Genomic DNA, 19,846 nt, shown 5'->3' on the forward strand with positions numbered 1-19,846 from the left:
TTTGTGTTTCACACGTTTCACTCTGCTGTGCATTGGCCTGTGGTCACCGTCAACACAGGTTGTTTGGAAAAAAAAAAAAAAAAAGTTACTTTGTACTGCTGTGGTCTCGCGTGCTGCTATGACTCTAAAATGGTGTTGACATTTTTATTGGCAGTGGAAAGTTATTCAGTTGGCAGTGAGATACCTAGTCAGTGATCCAGTAATGTCTCAGTCTCTGTTTTTTTTTTTAAATAAATGTCTAGTGGGCTTTTTTATGACATTTTTTGTACATGCAGCTGACAGAAAGATTGGATCATTATCATTAAATCTCATGCACAACTTCTCTCTCTTACATACCCATCTCCTTCCCTGTCTCTCTTAAATGCATAGTATTCCATATTATCTCCTCTCCTTGTGTGCTCTGCAGCCTAAGCCACATTTTAAGGTGGAATATTCACAATGACATGCTGGAAAATAAAATGGTGCTTTGTCTCTGCAGGCTGGTACCGAGGATTCATCCTGAAGAATCCAAATGTCAAGGTGAGCAAACTTTTTGCTGCATGTGTGTGTGCATGTTTCGCTTGTCTTTTGGTTGCTTAGAACTCATTTGTACCCTCATTCAACCCTGATGCCCTCTTTTTTCATTGAATGCTATGTCAACTGACAGAGCTGGCATGTCACATTTACAAGTCTCCCCCTGGCTAATAATCGTTCACCAGCTCAGATGACAACTGTCAGTGACAGATTTCATCAGCTGTACTTTTGCTGCTATCAAAATATTCCATTCTGTCAGTTGGTCAAACTGAACACTTTAGTCTTGTGTGGTAAAAGTGCTCAGCATGTTGGTAACATAACAGATGAAGGGGCAGCAGCTAACCACATGCAGCTTAACAATCCACACAAGTATTTTGCATTATTTTGCCTGATTAGAGCTCTTCTCAGGGCTGTGTGGGCATGTACAGGTGGGGCTCTCACTCACCCTTTTAGTTTGGTTGCACCTGTTAGAGTGGGACTACTTTAGACCCTTTTCATGACAGACATCATGGCATGTCATAGCAGGAAATGGAACAATGGCTGTTTTCCATTCAGGTTCACCACCTTCAGGACCCCCATTACACTTGTGTTTTTCTGGCTATTCAGAATATCTGCAATGACAAAGTAGGCCTGCGTGGAGTTAAGAGACTTCACAACCTCAGCAGGAGTCTAATCAGCCACAATAAACGAAAACACCTGTGTGGATGTGCAGGGCCTTTAATGGAAACTAGACTTCTTTACAGAAGGCATTTTGACATGTGACGGCAAATAAATTGCATGTTGGCTGAATTCCATTTAGCTGCTTCGGTTTCAGAGTCCTGATATTGTGCATGCTGGCTCAATGTCACATTGAGTCATGGCTTACAGGAACACTTGAATAGAACAGAGCCAGCGTTAATGTTATTAGTAACACATGTGCTTCTCCTACTATGACAAGTAGTCGATAACATCTGAAGGCCAATAACTCAAAGTTACAGCTTATATCATTGTTATTAAGAATATATATACAAAAATGGGTGTTGACAAAAAAAAACATTTAACAGGAAAAAAGGAAGACACCGCAGCAGGTCTGCCAAGATGGACAGACATGCAACAGATGTTGTATATACAGAGCGGACACAAATGACGACAGTAAAATTACAGTATGTAGGAACAGAATGACTATGAGTAGGAAAATAAAGTAGAAACATAGATGAAGTATATGAATAAGAGAACACATCCAACAGCATCCAATAGTTGCAGAAGAAGAGTGCTAAAAGTCAAGCTGATGAAAGGATTGTTTGACCCCATTTGACCCCAATAAGTCTCCGTCTGATTATAGTTTGAAAAGAAAAACCCTCAAGTTGCTCAAGACCAGCCAATTAAACCAAACTGAATCATCACTGTTAATTAAGCCCCGCGTCCCATGGCACAAAACACACTGCACAAAGGATTGATGTTACGAATGACATGAGCTGACAGTCTGGCTCACTGTAGTAGATGTGGCTTTTAAAAAGCTCTTGTGTAGAAGATACATGTGATGTTATAAACCAAGTTGGGAGTAAAGAGTTAGGTGTGCGTTCAGAGTCTCTGTGTGCGCCAGTGGGTTGCACTTATCCTCAGATACTTACACATAAGTTCTGCTTTGATCTCCCCGAGTCAAGAGGGAGCAACTTGCAGTTTATTAGCGTCAAACAGGGCACACACACACAAACACACTTTTCATCTTTTTTTTGTCTCCTAAATCCCATTGCTCCTTGCTTTTATCTCTTTGACTGTTCCTCTCTCCCCCCGCTCTCCTTTCTGTTAACCCACAAACACACTTAGCACTGTGTTGATTCTGTGCATCATTGTCACATGCTAACAGTTAAATGCTAATGGCACTTGTCGAGCGTTAGAAGGGCCTCTCATTAACCTGTTTATCTTCTGCCCAAAGGGGATCTTCCCATCCAGCTACATCCACTTGAAGAATGCCCACGTCAAGAATAAAGGGTAAGTAATGCCACGCTGTGTGTGTGCGTGTGTGTGTCGTTGTAGAGGTTTGAACTGGATTTTCTTCTTATGTATGTTTGTAGGCAATTTGAGACGGTCATCCCTGTTGAAGACTCTGTTATCACAGAAATGACGTCGACGTTGCGAGACTGGGGTGCCATGTGGAAACAACTCTATGTGGTAAGAATCCACACTCACACACACACACACACACACACACACACACAGTTTGCATTGATTTAAATATCACCATTGCTTAAGCGAAGCAGCCTTTTTAGGTTTCTCATGAAGGGAATTTGTTTGGCCCGGGGTATTTCAAAAGCCACAAACAGTCAACACATTTTCATACACATTCATTAGCTGGATTGATTGTATTTGTGGCCTATTAAGCTATCTGGGGCGCTGATTAAATTGAGCTGATGAATGCTTGCAGATCAAAGTGCATACATTTGCGACAAAAAGCAGCAGGACACTGAAGCTAATTTGCACAAATCCATTTTAAGTCCCTCTGTCTGCCTCCCTCTCTGGGTCGCCCTCTTCTTCTCAACATCGATTTGCCTCTCTAATGTGTATTCTGTTACTCTGTTTTCGCTTGTGTTTTTGTGTGTCACGAAGCAACTGTATATTTTCATCTTCTTATCTGTGTCTTCCCTTCCGTCTGTCATCCTCATTCTGTCTTTCCTCCGTGTCAATTTTCCCTTTCATTCATCGCCTTTGACTGACTCTCTTTGCTTCTCTACTCATTTCTTTCCTCCTCCGTCCCTCCCCACCGTTTCCTCCTTCCACAGAAGAATGAGGGGGATTTGTTCCACCGACTTTGGCACGTGATGAATGAAATCCTGGACCTGAGGAGGCAGGTGCTGGTGGGCCACCTCACCCATGACCGCATGAGGGACGTCAAGCAGCACATCACAGCCAGATTGGACTGGGGCAACGAGTGAGTAGAAGAAGGGCAGAGAGGAAGTCCAAATATGGCTTCACAACACAGTGTTGTTCCATCTCAGAGGACCATGTTTAGGTTTTTAAGTTTGTTTGTCTATGTTTCAGGTCATTTATTATTCATCGGTTAAACTTTGCTACTAGTTTTAAGATTGACTTTCTGCCTTCAGCACAGTCATTGGATTCCATTAACTTCATGGTATTGCATGGATATCAAATAGCAGTGACTAGAGGCTTGCCTGAGAGCAGCAATCCATCACAGGGAACATTCAGTCAGCTTTAGTTTTTGTTGTTATATTTTTCTTGCATGGTGATGCAGTTGTGAACCAGAACTATTCAAGTCTTGCTTTTCGGTTCATTCAATAAAAAAATAATATGATAATTTTTATGTAAGCCCACCATGACTGAATGAATGTAACTGATAGCAGAAACACTGAATTTTATAATGACATTGACAAAGAAACTGTATTTAATGTGGATGGCTCATGTCATGGCCGCTCTCTGATCCCCTTGATGAGGTCAGTATCATGCCGATACAGATCTGGTGTATCGGATCAGTGCATTTGCCAGTTCCTGGGGCTCCTCAGTACCTGTAGCTCTGTGGTCAACGAAGGCTTCATGTGAGATTTTCTAACAAAACTCATACTCTTGCAGCTCACATCTGCATAACCACATTATGACAATGTAATGTCCACAAAATAAATGAATAGAATAAATCAAACTTTATGTTCTCTGTGAGGGATAACCTGCAGAGAGTTAAACATTTTACTGTGCCTGCCAGGAAGGCGGAAAATCAATCCAAAAACTTGTGCTAAAGTTTGGGAAATGGTAATGAATAATATAAAGCATATTTGTAGTTAATGAGAAACTGGTCTAATAGCAAGTTGTTTCATCTAGCAGTAATTTAACTTAAAACTTGAAGCAAACAAAACTTTGAAACTTTGAATTTGAAAATTAAATATTATGAGATTCTGTTACTTATTCTGTCCTCTGGCTTCTGAGAGGTTCCTGCAGCTCTCTAACTCATCTTTCCTTCTTTCTCAGACTCTCTCTCTGACTCTTTCTTCTCTCCTTGCTCCTCTGTCTTTTGTTGTCACCTACCATCCCTGCAGGCGCTCTCCTCACTCAATCAAGTCTCTTTGCCTCTCACACAGACTCTCTCTCCATCCTTCCTCTCGCTTTCCTCTCCATGCCATGGGGGCGAAATAAAAAAAACTCCCAACTTCTCTTTATATCTGCCCTTGCTCTTCTCTCTCCTTCATTTTCCTGCTGTGGGCCCTCCTCAAAAACACTCAAAAACACTCACACACACACACACACACACACGCACACACACACACACACACACACACACACACACTCCTTAGTGAGGAGATGGGTGGACAGTCCCTCGCTGTGGGCTGTTGTATGCTTGACCAGGCCTGTCTCTTTTATTGCTGACAAGGAGACACACTCTTGCGTGCCGTTTTGGTCCACTGAAGGGGCCGGTCTAGAGGAGGATGAGGAGAAAGGGGGGAGAAAGTGAGAGGTAGAGCTGTCCATGGAAACCGATGAGGGAACAGAAAGGGTCAAGGGACGGAGAGAGACAGAGATGGAGCGTAGCAGTTGGAGGTAGAAGGATTAAGAGGACAGTGGGGGGCTAAAGGGAGAGGACATTTTTCTTTCATCAGCTCTTTAGAGAAGAGGACGACACGCCAGGTTTATCTAGACGACTGACATGGGTGATCTGACAGCCCTGGTTGGTGTGTGTGTCTGTGTGTGTAGGTGCACTTGTGGGTCTGTATGTGTTTGATCACTTTGTTGATGCTCAATTCAATCGACCTCGTCTCTTTTGCCTGCCACAGAGTAGGATGTGAATTAACCATCACTGTAATATGTGTATGATATGTCTGATGCATATTTAATTCACTTCCTGTATGAATCTTTATGTCACAGACAACTCGGCTTGGACCTGGTCCCCAGGCGAGAGTTCAGCATGGTAGACCCAGATGAAATCAGCGTCACAGAGCTTTACAGACTGGTGAGTGGTCTTCTCAAATATGTAGAAATGGTCATGTTTCAACTAGCTGCTTACCATTAATTCCAAATATTTCTAAAATACATAGGATAAATGTAAGATAGAGTCTACAGCCCCAAGCAAATCCCAGCACAGGATAAGTGGATAGATGGATGTACCGTGCCTATGATACATATAGAAAGTTACCAGTCACAGCTTTATACAACACATTCTTCAACTAATCACGTCAGACAGTTGAAGGATGTTATACCAGTTTGTTCATTCAGTACTTTGTCTGATCCGGCTAACCTCTGAGGTGATGTGAGAAGCTGTCCATCATTGGTAACCATCTTTTTAAGTTCTTCCTCAAAGCTGGCTGGTGGCAGAGGTAGTGGTGTGAACCGGCAGACCACATCAAACCCTGCCCTTTACCCCACATAAACACACCTTTAACTGTGGAAAGTGGGGACTGACTTCCCAATTCTGACACTCACAACACCACCACACCTCACCACAAGGTGCATTCAGTAGCTGCTCTGGAGCTTTCGACTAGATCACATGATTTTCCTCAGCAGATTGAGTTTGCTTAGTTGTCAAAGAATTGTACATAGTCAAAATGTCCACTCCCATTGAGCACTTTAAGGACTTCTCATCCATGTTGGCTTAAAAGTTGGGATTGAAAGTTAATTCTTGACCTTGGAAACAGCAGTTGGCAAAACAATCTCACCTCAAGAACCATTCAGTAGCTGTTCTGCATCACAGTTCTCCTTGAGACTATCCAATGGTGCTTTGTGTTGTGGTTATTTTTAATACTTTTCACAGTATGAATACACAACAAACTAGTTTCAGTGTTCTGGCATCAGTGTAGCATGTAGAAAAATAAAGTATATGTCTGAATCTCTCCCTCTTCCATCTGTCTCCATACCTCTCTCGCTCATTCTCTCCTTCCTTTCCCTACTGTTTGCTCCCTGCTTCCCCTTCCCATTTTCTCCAAGCCCCAACTGCTGTTACCGTGGTAACCACTTCTCTGCCCTGATACAGTACAGGGAGAATTGTATCACACACACACACACACACACACACACTGACGGCTTTCCCTTCGTGGGGGTAATTGAAGCTCTTAATCCATCTGTTTCTCTTTTTTGTTAGTCAAAACAAAAGCAGACATAGCAGGATGGAAGCTTAAAGCACCTCTATTAAATGGCGTACAAAATGAGCAAATGACTGCAATTCCCCTATACTGAGACAAGATAAAGGGACTGGCATCCACATACATAAACACACGCACACTCGCTCACACCGTGGCATCAAACCCAAATTACATCAATATTTGTCAGTGAGATCTTTGTGTCTGAGAACAGCTTCTTTGTTTCGGTCTTGTGCCGCTGCGGTGTGGCATAATTAAATTGAGATGGGGATTACCTGGTGTGTGTGTGTGTGCTGAAATGGCAGGGGGTGTTACTGTGGGAAAATGTAGCCTGACTGCTACATTGTGTCAAGGAATTATGTGATATCTGCCCAGTGAGAAATTAAGAGGATACCGAGAAGGATAAAGGAAAGACATTCAGTGCATTGAGTAAGAGAGAATTCACACAGGCAGGACATAGACGACTATGATGAGTTTAATTCCAAAATGGAATATATACTATTGGATTTAAATATATGGCAAAATGTGTGGCCATTTTTAAATGACATTGCGGTAAACTGTGGTAATATGTAAAGCTGTAATAATCAATCTTTTTTATATTAACAATGGATCAAATTACTATGTGCATTGTGAAAGAGGTGACTTGGAGTGACAAACTCACCTACAGTTCCCCTCAGCTCTACAGTATGTAGCATTTTAGCATCCTTTAGCTCACACACTGCCCACAACTTTACTACTCTTGTCAACCTCGTTTTCAGTGATAGCAGGCAGCAAAAACACTATAATATTGTAAGCGACTACCTTACGCTAACTGACTATGAGTGACAAAGGTAGTGACTAGCTATCTAGTGAACGTAGGGGCGCCTTTAGCATCTAAAGAACCAAATACTTCAAGAGTCAAGAGTTGGAGGAGGAAGAGACCGACCAGAGCTCAAATGAGGGTGAATATTTGTCAGGTGGACAAAAACAAGACTGAATGAATGCTAACGTTTCTCTGTGTCAACATGTTCATCATAACAACTTTATAAGATGATATGTCAGTGTTGTAAATGTCTTTATTCTAAGGATCTCAGTAATATCTCAATGGGCATTTCTCTTGGTAGTCGCCAGCCTGTGCAGTTAGCCAGCCCGCATGTAACATTGAATTTAGTCTAAAAGGTATCTGTCGTGCTTCCTAACATGGTGTATAGCACTGCCAAGAAGCTCCACAAACCAAATGGTTCGCTTTTAGGTATTAGTTTAGAATTTGTTCAGTTTTGGTAACTTCACAAGTAGTCTGTTGAAAAGCACAGTGAAAGCGATACATAGCGCTGAGAATACATATTCTTGGGATGTCCTTTCTGTTGTAGCTGAAGTTTTGTGTGGAGGTTGAGGGCTTATTTCTAGTTGACTTCTGAAAGCAGACACCCTTTGAAGCACTGTGTTTGTTAGCAGCTTTAAAGTGAGAAAACCTTTATCAAATCCCTAATTGGCTCCCCAGTCTCATGCTAAGTGTGCTCAGTTGCTAAAGCTGACTGTAGTGCAAAGGCAAAACCGGCTTCAAACTTCCCGTTATTCCCTCGGAGAGCGAGTTCAGTACGGAGCACGAGCGGAGCAGGCCAGAGTTTAGATCCCAGAGCGATGAATTCATTAACGGTGGCAGATCAGACAGCAGTGATGGATAGCCCAGGCCTCGCCCTGGACATGTGGTCGTGAAATGTCCTCTGTGACTTCAGTTATCACTAAAGCAATACACACATCTCCTGCTTCCTGCTTGTGTCACGCAGGTCTCAAGCTTATAAGAGGGATGAAAAGAGGCTTAAATAGTGATGTAGAAGTGAGTGATGAAAGGGAGCTCGGATGGAGGGATGTAGAAAGACTAGACGTTTCTCTGTGGCCTCAATTTGACCCCTCTCTCCTTTTTAAAAGCTCCTTGTAGTGCTGCTTCATGCTGTTTAGGAAAATCTTACCGAGTGAACAATAATAAGACGGTTGGGCAAGCACGCACGTGGCCATGCTCCCTATGTTCAGCTATATCTCTCTGGTCCTCTCCTTGCGGCCCACAGCACTTTGTGTTGCCAGCAGGGCTGCCAGGCTGTCATGTCTATCCTTTGTGTCTAGTCATGCTGAAGCTGTCATATAACCACACTCTGCTCCGGCCGGGCAGCTCAAACGACACACTGAAAATAACCCCGTAATAAAACCCCACAGCATAAATTAGGCCTTTGCAGACCTAGTCATTCTGCGACAAAAAACCAGGAGCTCAGCCCTGTTGTGTAGAGAATAACTGCTTTGGTAAAAAAACAAAAAAAACGGTGTTAGTGCCTTGTTGTTGAATCATTCTCCGGCGTGTTTTCTTTTGGGATCTCAGATAGGGCAGAGCAGTCACAACAAAACAAAACATATTCATCATTTTGACACATATTGCAATTGTAAAATGATTTGTGGTATAATTTCCAAGCATGTTTAAGTCTTCGAGGACCATGTTAGTGGTTTCTGATATGTTTATATTCATAGTACAGCCAAAGCACATCATACATTTTAGATTGATTTCTTACCCTCTAGGTAGTCGCTGTTTATCTCATATTTCATTATGGCTTTCAGAGACTTAAACCTTCTCTGAGATACTGTAGCTTAGCGTTTGGTTGCCTTTATGTTTTTGTCAAAGCACTATTGTCATCACTTGGTAATGCACTCTTTGGTGTGTTCAAAACATTGTAACCTTAGTGCCTTAACAGTCAGCTGCTGAACAGCATATTTATAATGTAGGGAAGAACCACGATAAAAAAAACAGTATTTTTCACATCATCCATGTTTGAGTATTATTTGTCTTCTAGGTTTGACTTATTGGCATTATATAGTCCCTCCAGGAATTTGTGATCTTGTGATTCCAGTAATGTATTTCATTATTTTGAGCCCAAAGAATATGAGCCCAAGTCAAAATCAGTCCTCAACCTCAGCTATCCAGCTATCCTTCCTTGTTTTCTCAGGCAATGCTAACTTGCCCCTGTTTTCCAGTCTTTATGCTAAGCTAAGCTAACCAGCTACATATTTACTGTACAGACGTGAGGGGGCTGTCAGTCTTCTCATATAGCTCATCAAATGTTGACCTATTCCTTGAAATACATCAACAAGAGAGTTCCAACATGGTTGCTTCTGCAGCACCACCCAACACATATGTAAGTTTAGTGACAAAATGCAGAAAACAAAAGCTTCTTAGGACTGCTTTTTTTTTAATTATATATATGTGTATATATATAAATATATATATATACACACACACACACATAATCTACTGTAATAATATACTGTTGGACGTGATTGGTAGCAATTTCTCCTCAGTTTGACTTTTGATACTCAGTGATGCTTTCCTGTGCTTTGTCCTTGCATTTTCTTTCTTCTTTTCCTTCGTCTTCTCTCCTCATCCTCCTCTTGCCCCCCTCCCGATCTCTTTACATCCTACTACTGAAGTGAATGTGGAGCACAATTTGGCAGTGTCTCTTCCGGCCATCTGGTGCTCTGTATGTGTGTTTGTGTGTGTGTGTGTGTGTGTGTGTTTGTCCTTGTATTTTTGGATGTTGACAGCAGATTAGGATGAACCTCTCATAAACAGAGCTGTAATGTGTGTGTTGATCTGGAAGCTATTTACAATGCCGCACCATGCTGTGTGTGAGGCTTTATCGATCCTTTTTTTTTAATATAGATTGACTTAATATAACATGTAATATCATACACTGCCAATGCACGACTGTACCAGACACTGAGATGTGACTTTGTGCTGCATTGTTTGACTGTTGCTTTGCTTGCTTTTGTATTCAGTGTGAATTTCGGTGCTTCTGCTTCTGTTGTTTCTTCAGTTGAAAGGAATGCAAATCCCAACACCATTATTTCTTTGTGTCAAGAAAATAATTAGTCTACTTAAAGATAAATTGTTGAGGTAAATAGATAAGGTAGAGTACAAGTTCTGGTGCTTTTATACCTGATGGTAAATGTGTTTTCCTGAGTGAATAGGCTGTAATGTAATTCTGTGAAAGCCCTCGTACTGTTAAGTACAGGAATAAATCTGCAAGTACTTATGTATAAAGTGTTTGTTTATGTGCATATCTTTATGTACAGCAATGTGCGCTTCTCATTGCCGCCCCATTTGTCTTTTTGGTACCAAGATTGCAACAAAGAAACAGTCAGACAATACAACTCTCACATCTTAGCCTCCGGTGCTGTTCACAGTCTGCGATATTACATGCTATATTAACTCGATCTATATCAGCAAAATCTATATCGTAGCCCGCTCTTTACTGTCTTCAAATATATATGCAAATCTGCATCAAAGCTCCTCCCAACAGTGAGAGGCACATTATTTATCTTTGACTAGGAAACTCCACGGTAAATACAGCAGCTCTTGAACGTGATTGGCCGGTATTAAAAAGAGATGTAACCACATGTTGTTTTTTCCCTGGTATTAACCGTATTTGATAAGCTTTGATCCTGCATTTGAGGATCTTTCAGGATTTAGAGCTTATGGGTTTTACTGTTTGTTTTTTTTACCTTTCTGCATCCATCCCTTAAATCCTTTATCAGAACAGTACAATGTGTATTTTTTTTATCAATTTTACTTATTTAATTTTTGCAGTGCTGTTGCAGATTAAGACTAATATGTAAAGATTTCCCTGCTCAGAGTACCAGTAGGAATTGATTTGATACTGTTCTCTCCTCTCTTTTCTGCAGATGGAACATCGGCATCGTAAGAAGGAGACCCCCGCGCCTGCGAGCACCCATCACTTGTTCGTCCACATGAAGAGTCTGATGAGCGCCAATCTGGGGGAGGAGCTGGAGGTCTTCTTCCACATTTATGATGGACGGGAGAACCGGCCACTCAGGTAGACATCATCATCATCAGCCGTCATCGCATTTAATCAAAACTTGTTTGCATGTTCATAAGGTTGCATAGCTCTTATGTTTGTTTTGGATGCACAGTCAGTGAGGTGGATTGGTGATTGCAGAATGGTTCCCCTTCTGATGTCAAGAAAACCGCTCTAATTATATTCATCCAGATTTATTAAATGAGGCAGGTTGTTAAAGTGCACTTTGACACATAAAAGTGGGCATGGCCATGCTATTTTTGTCATATAAAAAGTGTCCGGACTGTCCACATAAAAGAGCCTATCACCCTGGAAGTCTGCACACGTCACTTGCACGCACGCACACCAACACTCCCACATACTCCCGATGGGGCGTCGGCCAAATATAAGACTGTGTTTAAACTCCCTGGTTTCATAGTTCAAAGAGAAGAAATTCCATTTCATGTCACAAACAAGTGGATTCGTCAGGCGAGGAAAATGAGTGGGTTGAAAAATGAGCACGGCAACACTGAAACTTCTTTTGATAAGTCATGCTTGTGTTTGACGCTACTCTCCGCCCCACAGGGTCACATCAGAGGAGGAAGGGTGACATTGATGGGACTCCATTTTATTATTTTTGTTTCAGCTTACTGTAACTCCACTTCTCTTTCTATTGGAATCCAATTCATTATTCATCACATTACTGGCAGAAAATCAAGCTATTGTACAACCTTGGTTGACCTAAGTTTCTTTTAACTTCGCATGGAGAACCTGTGGTTTTCCTCCTCCACTGTCTGAATAATAGCACACAGGAAGAGGAGAGGTTCTATTTTTACTGGAAGTGTGCAAGGCTTTTTGGTTTTCATGATGTGGTTCATCTGAAAGAAAGATGAGTTTCTGAACAAATAAGATCTGCATGTGTACACACACACACACACACACACACACACACACACACACACACACACACACACACACACACACACACACACAATGTATGAGTGGATCAGACGCACTATTAATTAGTAAGGTATATTTAGATAGGCTCTCTTGTCTCCTTTTAACTCATACGTCCAAATTCTTGATGTACGGTAAAAGGTTTGGCAGTAATGAAGGTACATTTAGCCGATTATTCCCAACCCGCGCTTTGTCTTGAAGTGGGTAATTATTATCCAGTGGTATCATATTAAGTTCTACTTGAAGCACATCTTCTTCCTGCTTTGACAGATTGAGTACCTTAGCCAGGTAAGAATAATAAGACGTGTGAATTTCCTGCTCATTCTCTGAAACGATACTTCTGAATAAAGTCAACTTTTGTTGTTAAGCTAAAACATCTCTATTCTCTATATATCTCTATATATCCATCTCCATCATACTATGAAAATGTCACACAGCAGCTTCAGAAAGTGAAAATACCAGACAAATCTTGTGCGCTTTTATCCAAACTGAATAATATAATAACAAAGAGATACAAAGATCTATTTCTCTCACCGTTTATCTTGTTTTCTAAATCAGCTAATTACAATTGTTCCATCATTTTGGGGGATAAAGGCAGTCAGAGGCCTTAACCACTGTGCCTTAGTGGATCTGTCTTCAAGGAAAATCTCGCAATGGCAGCTTGCCAACGTTGTCTCGCAGTGTCTGGTCACACACATAAACAGAGAACACACACACACACACACACACACACATTTACGCAGGGTGCCTGGCATGGAGCCATTCTTCCCTCTGTGCTGGTGGTTTCTGTGCCTGTGTGTCAGAGACCAGATGGGGGTCCGACCCGTTGTCTCAGTGCCATGCCAACACCAGCAGCCCCTGTGCATCATGTTAGATTCTTTGTGTTCAATACAGGCTTCTTGTCTGGCTTTTCTGCCGGACACACACACACACACACACACACACACACACACACACACACACACTGTGGCATACTGTACCATGCTCACACATGATCCTGTTGCTCTTTCTGCTCCAGATCAAACTCACACATTTATGACAACGATGTGAAGACAGCCTTACTCTGTTCTCCCAGAACATACTCATACTTCACTCCTCCTCTTCATCGTAACCTCTGCTCAGCTCTAACAAGGTCACCCATAGATGACTGGACATGTGTGTCTATGTGTGTGTGCATGTTTTTCTGTTCATTTTGTGTGAACTGCAGAGGCCCAGTGTTTGTTTTTGTTTTTGCTGCTCTGTTGTGAAGTCATTTTCTCGCCTTTCCACGTGGCCTCTGGGGGTAGATTTAGGTTTTTCAGCTGGGTGGGGGGGCGGAAGGCAACAGTGGCAGTTAATTTACCCAGTATTTTACACGCCAGCCGCTCACTAACCCCGCCGCCCCCCCCGCCTCCTCGTCGGGTGAGCGCACGGCTCCTAATGCAATCATCGATATCAGGAGAGGGAATAGCGAGTGCTGTGTGGGCCCAGGGGGGAGGGAAATTGGCCATTCATGTTATGTTAATGCGGGCGGTGATAGAGGGAGATAAGGTCCCACTGGGGGACACTGGTCCTCTTAGCTCGGGTGATCAACACGCTGCAGCTGTGAGGGAGAAGAGTCGGTGGCAGGGGAGGGTGTGGAAGAGACGTGTGTGTGTGTCTGTGTTCGCAGGAGTGGCTGTTAATTGGCAGTTGGGGTTTCAACAATGGAGCACTAATTAGAGTTCGGGAAAAACGTGCGCTCAAGTCTCATGTCTAATGCATAGGAATCCGTCTCCATATGGCCGGATAAATGGCCTGGAAAGTTACAGAGAGCAGCTAATGAGGAACAACCGCATCTAAATCAAATTGGCTCTCAACTGGTTCGTTCCAATACGGACGATAAAACGAAAACTTTACTGAAGGAATACATGTATGAAAAATCATAAGCATTTGTATAATTAATAATCTGGAGCTTAATTAATTCAAGCATGGGCGCCCGCTGCCCTACATACACAAAACACTGAATTACAGTGCAAGAAGCAACCTTATTTACATCATGGAAGAGACATGGCAACTTTTAAGCTTGTAATACGAGCTTTTAATAGCGCAGACTGTTATAAAACATCCTAATCCTGTGTAGCTGTATGCAGCATGAAGTCAAGTTATATAGGATCTGTCGGGGTATATTCTGCTCTTGTGTGAATGGGCCTACTGTAGCTTGAGCCTGCTAGCCGTGCCAGCGACTTGGCTCATTGTCAGGCGCTGGTGCATTACAAGGTTTTCTCTCTGCTTATCGGTGGACTGTGAAAGTCACCTAACTGGATTAGCCCTCAGCTCGGCAGCCAGGATGAGACGGGGGCCCAGCAGGATGCCTCCGCTGCCACTCTTTGAGCGTGTGTGCGAGATAGAGAGAGAGAGGACGGAGTACAAAGAGAATGAAAATGCGATCTGTGTCCGTCCTTTCTGTTTTTGCCCGACATGCACTTCATTTCCCGCCTGCACAAAGAGGGGGCGCGGGGCATTTGAGGCCAGAGTTGTTATTTCGAGACAGTTCATTCTGTCCTGTGAAGCTCTTGGATTTCATACTTTAAAGTTGCACTATAGAGGATGTGCAAACTATCCAAAGTATGATCCAGTGTTGTTTAGACAGGAAGGCAGACAATCTACTTTTCCAGTAGCCTCAGTGTAACTGCTTACTGTCTTATTTTTAGCGAGGCTAGCATCATAGCTCTAAGGATGGCAATGTTGGTCAGTCTGTCAGTCACTCCACCACTTTGGTCCAGACTGAAATATCTCAACAACTATTGGTTAGATTGCCATGACATTTTGTGCAGACATTCATGGTCCCCAGAGGGTGAATTCTAATGAATTTGGTGATCCCCTGACATTTCCTCTAGTGCCACCAGCAGGTTGACTTTCGTGATCTTGAGTGAAATGTCTCAACTATTGGATGGCTCAGACACGTTCCCCTCGGGATGAACTGAAATAACTTTGTTGATCCTCTCACTTTTCATTTAGCTCCACCAACATTTTAATTTGTCCCAAATTTTAATTTGATCTTCATGGTGTCTGACCTGGTGTATGACATCAGCCTCAGTTTGTGTTCAGTGCTAATTAGCTGATGTTAGCATGTTAACGCGCCACAGTAACTCGTTAGTCACTAAACTGTTCCTTACAATGTACACAATGAGTATAATTGCTATTTCTGGATATTCTACCCCTTAAGTTACACATACAGCACTATGTCTTTTGACATTTATTTTGACATTTTTCCTTCAGGTTGATTTCCTCATTTTCTCTCTGTTTTCACCTTGATAATAATTGTCTCAGTGTAGCCCTGTCACAACCAGAAGATTTATGACATCCAGCTTGCCAGTTATAAGACATTTTCTGTTGTAACCCATCACTATTTTTGCTGACAGTCCAGTATCTGGACTAAAACATGTCAGAGAGAATCCACGATATGCAACTACACGCTGAATATTTTATTCAGCCACGGAGGAGCCACGTGTAGATGTACTTGTTGTCGGATATGTTACAGACCTTCTGTGTTGGGGATTTGGTTCAGTAATTCAAGCTTTGTATATCTTTTTCCCTCCCTCTATCCCGCTGTCTGTGCTCCCTCTCTGCCTGTCTTTCTCCTGCCTCATATTCTCTTTCAGACAGCTTTAGTTTGAAGCTTGAACTTTGAAGCGTTTTCTCCAGTGCCCACCGTTCGGCGCTTGACACTTTTGACATTGCTTCTAATCTTTATTCTGTTCCTGTTAGCAGTGGCTTGCATGCAGTTGTTTACGATGACACCCAGCCATCACTCCTGACCCCATTCATCTCAATGTGTGTTCCCTCCCTGTGTCTCTCCTCTTGTACAGTGAAAGGTTCTTTGTCAAGCTGAATAAGAGCGGGTTGCCCAAGTCGCCAGAGAAGACAGAAAGACAATGCACGCTGTTTGTGGTGAGTAGTGAACTTTGAGCTCACAAAGATTGATTGGGGAGCAATTTAAAGCTGTGTAAAGTTGACCTAAGTCATGTTCCATTACCCTGAAAACTACAAGCGAAGTCTGTGCTCTGATGCTTGTTTACAATGATTGAATCTGAAGTATGTTTTCCTGTTTTGTCAGGATTTGGGAAGCAGTGATCTACGAAAAGATGTCTACATCGTTGTACACATCATAAGAATAGGTGGGAGTTACGACGCTGCTTCTTTATTCTGCTGAGTACTGCATGTCTTTTCAATCTCTTGGGCTTTCACAGCAGCACTGTTATGACTGTGGCTGCTTATTTGAATGTGTGTGTGTGTGCAGGGAGAATGGGAGCAGGGGAGAAGAAGAATCTGTGCAGTGTACAGTACCGGCGGCCGTTTGGCTGTGCTGTCGTCAGCATCGCTGATCTCCTCACTGCTGACTCCAAGGATGACCACCTGCTTAAGGTTTATGCGTAAGTCACTGTAAACAACCAGTATTCCAATTCCATCCATCAAATATTGAACCATGCTATACTTTATATTTAACAGACGCATATGAAAGTGATGTAGAGCTTTCCCAAAATGTTGAACTATTCCTTTAAGAGTCACTGGTCTTTAAAAAAAGCTACAAATTTTTATCCTGAATACTAACCACACATCGTACAAAATAGATATCAGTCTTCAAAAATCCAGTGCTAGAATTCCCTCTTCTGAAGCTACAAAGCTGTCCAATTCAAGTCATCTTGTTAGCTGTTGGTCCAACTAAATAATACAGCGGTTGTAATAGAGACATTTCACAACATAAATGCACCTCTTCCTGTTGTATTTCAGGGACTTGGTACAACAGCCTGGCAGTGGAAGGACTTGTGGTCCAACCTAGTCTACACGGTGCCCTGAGGGATAGAAAAGGCTACCGTTGACACAGTGTTCTGACCTAAATTATAGCTGGATCAGTGTGACTGGCCAAATACATTTAGCTCAGAAGAAAATACAACCACTTTCTCTATACCTGCAGTAACACCAGGGAGGTTTTAGTCGGATTAGCATTAAAGAGCCAAATGTTTTCAGAATTAGGTCCAGACAAGACGTCATTGTAAATACTGTATTTGTTTTTACTTGACCTGCCCTAGTTAAAAAACGGACAATAAATAATAGGTCTTGATTGTAGTCACAGACAATCCCATAACATTCATATATAACATAATCTCAACTTGGCTTTGGAGACATCAAATCTGGGGGCGTTTGGGGAGTTTCACAGATGTGGGCATTTCCCCTAATGAAAAGATGCTTTTTGCATTATGGGAAATGTAGGATCCAGTATTTTCAGAGCTTGACCCATATATATGGCCTAACATTCAAAATATGTTGTCCTCTGCTGCATTGATTTTGACCATTCTTCTACTATCTGTCCTTGTGAGTTCCCCTACTTTATCAAAGGGACATACTAAATTGCTGGAGTGCCCCTTTAAGTGGAAAATCCCCCCAAAAAAAGATTTTCTGTTCCTCTGTCTCAGGTGTAACACTGAGAGTGAGTGGTACCAGATCCATGAGAACATCATCAAAAAGGCGAATTCCAGGTACAACCTGTCAGGCTCCAACACTGGTAAGAACCATCATCTGTTTTATTCATTTTGCTTCCTCACATCCACACATCTTGGTTTCAGACATTAAACAAGGGGATTTAGTAATGTTACAAGTAGGCTTCTTTAGTGGTGTGTGATTTGGTTTTAAGCGGATGTACTGGCTCACTTTTTATTTTGTTTCATGTTTTTAAAATCAGGGAGCAACTTTCAAAGCTGTTAATTCAGTAGTCTGACGATAATCCGTATTATTTCTTTCCACAAAACCTTCATTTTGCGGCAGTGACAAACTCAGCAGTTCCGTTGCATCATCAGTCTCCTACCATGCGATAGTCAGTTTCCGGTCAGTCTGAGGAGTGCTGATGTGGGAGTGAAGTTCCTCTTTAGGGGAGCAGATCAGTCTTCACATGGCTGTGTCTACAGGAAGCCTGCTGTTGCAAATGCATTCAGATGATCTTTATAAATAGCTGCATACGCATCATGCTGAACAACAGCATCAGCAGTTTCCCATAGCAACAGGTTGGTGGAGAATCAGAACATTCAGTTCTTCAAACGTCAAAGAAATGTTGTGACATGTGAAGAGGTTTGTTCGGCGTTGAGATCCATCCTTCATCTCTGTGGATTATAGAATGATCATACAAACCTTTTTTATTAGGTGCAGCTGTTAGAGGAATCTTATCACCAGACGAACTTCTGATTACAACTTCAAAATACAATCTACAGTGGAGGAGGCTGGGATGGGGTATAAAGTGTGAAGCGAGAGGACATAATGATGAATTAAACAGTATTGGCTGGTTTGCAGCTGTTTGCATCGAGGGGCAAAAGTACAAACAGTAAGCAATCAGCAACAGTTCATCAGAAGTTTGTCTTTTAAAGCTGATTTACATAAATGTCTCTGCAAACTTGCCGCAGGCTGTTATTTTCATAATGAAAACATTAATTTTGCGTGTTAACAGAGGTCATTGTCTTCTTGCATCTCCCTCGTGTATTCTTAGAGGAACGCCACGGCCTGCTCCATGGAAAAGGTTTGCTAATTGTTTGAGGAGAAACGGGAGAAGAGATTATAGGAATGTCGAGAATCTTTTGAGAGTGATCTGCTGACTCAGCTCCTCTTTCCACCTTCCCCTCAGAAGACCAATAATTACTTGAGGAGAAGTCACACAACTCGGGGACTTGAAATTATCATGAATAATCACAAGCGTGAAGGATAGGAGTAATTAAACTGAATGGCACAAAGCTATTTAGCGGAGTCCTGTGTTATCCGAGCAGCATCTTCTCACCACATTGGTTCATAACAAAACTGCAGCATCCGAGCTGAAGCTCTATACGCCGGTGCTGCTGTTGAATAGATGGAGATGGACAGGGCTTTGCATAGCTGAGCTGATAAGTGCAACAAAAGTCCAAATTCATTTCTGGTAAAAGCATAAAGCAGAGACTCTAAAATAGGAATATTACGCAACTACTTACTTTACTGTCTCCTTATCTCATATTGAACTCCAGCAAAATCTTAATCAAGTTCTTAACAGCTTTATTTGCTACTTAAAGTGTTGGCTGGCTGCATTATCAGATAACCCACAGCCACGCTTGTGTTATCAGATTTAATTACAGATAAAGCGTACAGATAGTGTGGTGCATTGTTGATGTTAAGACCTTTGGCAGATGACACTGCAGACATGTGGCGTAGTCAGTTAGTGTTTCATGCCTGATGGATGACAGTGAAAATTTCGAGCTTTAAGATGAACGTTCTGTAATCAAAAACAATTAATTACTCTGATTGGGAAACACAGCATGTTGCCTTAGTTCACACATATGAGTGTTTGCTCCAGGCTTTCATTTGACAGCATTATGCACACGTCATAAACACTTGCGAGTGAATTATTTTAAAGAGTTACTCTCGTCTTTGGCTGCTGTGTGCTGTTTATCACAAACACTTGGATGTTGGCTATTGAGTAGCTGTCAGCTAAAGACATTGATCCCTCTGAACGCCTGATTTGCCTCAGTGCTT

The 19,846-nt window shown here is 42.1% G+C and overlaps 1 protein-coding gene across 1 annotated transcript in view; it reads left to right on the forward strand.

Annotated features, from left to right (window-relative positions):
* The window catches only part of dock4b (dedicator of cytokinesis 4b), a 78,978-nt gene that overhangs the window by 5,013 nt on the left and 54,119 nt on the right, over positions 1-19,846 (forward strand). The window contains exons 3-12 of the mRNA XM_070929372.1: positions 479-519; positions 2,429-2,484; positions 2,568-2,664; positions 3,273-3,421; positions 5,359-5,443; positions 11,271-11,422; positions 16,171-16,252; positions 16,419-16,479; positions 16,602-16,734; positions 17,776-17,864. Of these exons, the coding sequence (XP_070785473.1) occupies positions 479-519; positions 2,429-2,484; positions 2,568-2,664; positions 3,273-3,421; positions 5,359-5,443; positions 11,271-11,422; positions 16,171-16,252; positions 16,419-16,479; positions 16,602-16,734; positions 17,776-17,864 (945 nt within the window). The remainder of the gene's footprint in view (positions 1-478; positions 520-2,428; positions 2,485-2,567; positions 2,665-3,272; positions 3,422-5,358; positions 5,444-11,270; positions 11,423-16,170; positions 16,253-16,418; positions 16,480-16,601; positions 16,735-17,775; positions 17,865-19,846) is intronic.

The sequence above is a fragment of the Enoplosus armatus genome, chromosome 22, assembly GCF_043641665.1.
Source record: "Enoplosus armatus isolate fEnoArm2 chromosome 22, fEnoArm2.hap1, whole genome shotgun sequence".
Taxonomy (NCBI): Eukaryota; Metazoa; Chordata; class Actinopteri; order Centrarchiformes; family Enoplosidae; genus Enoplosus; species Enoplosus armatus.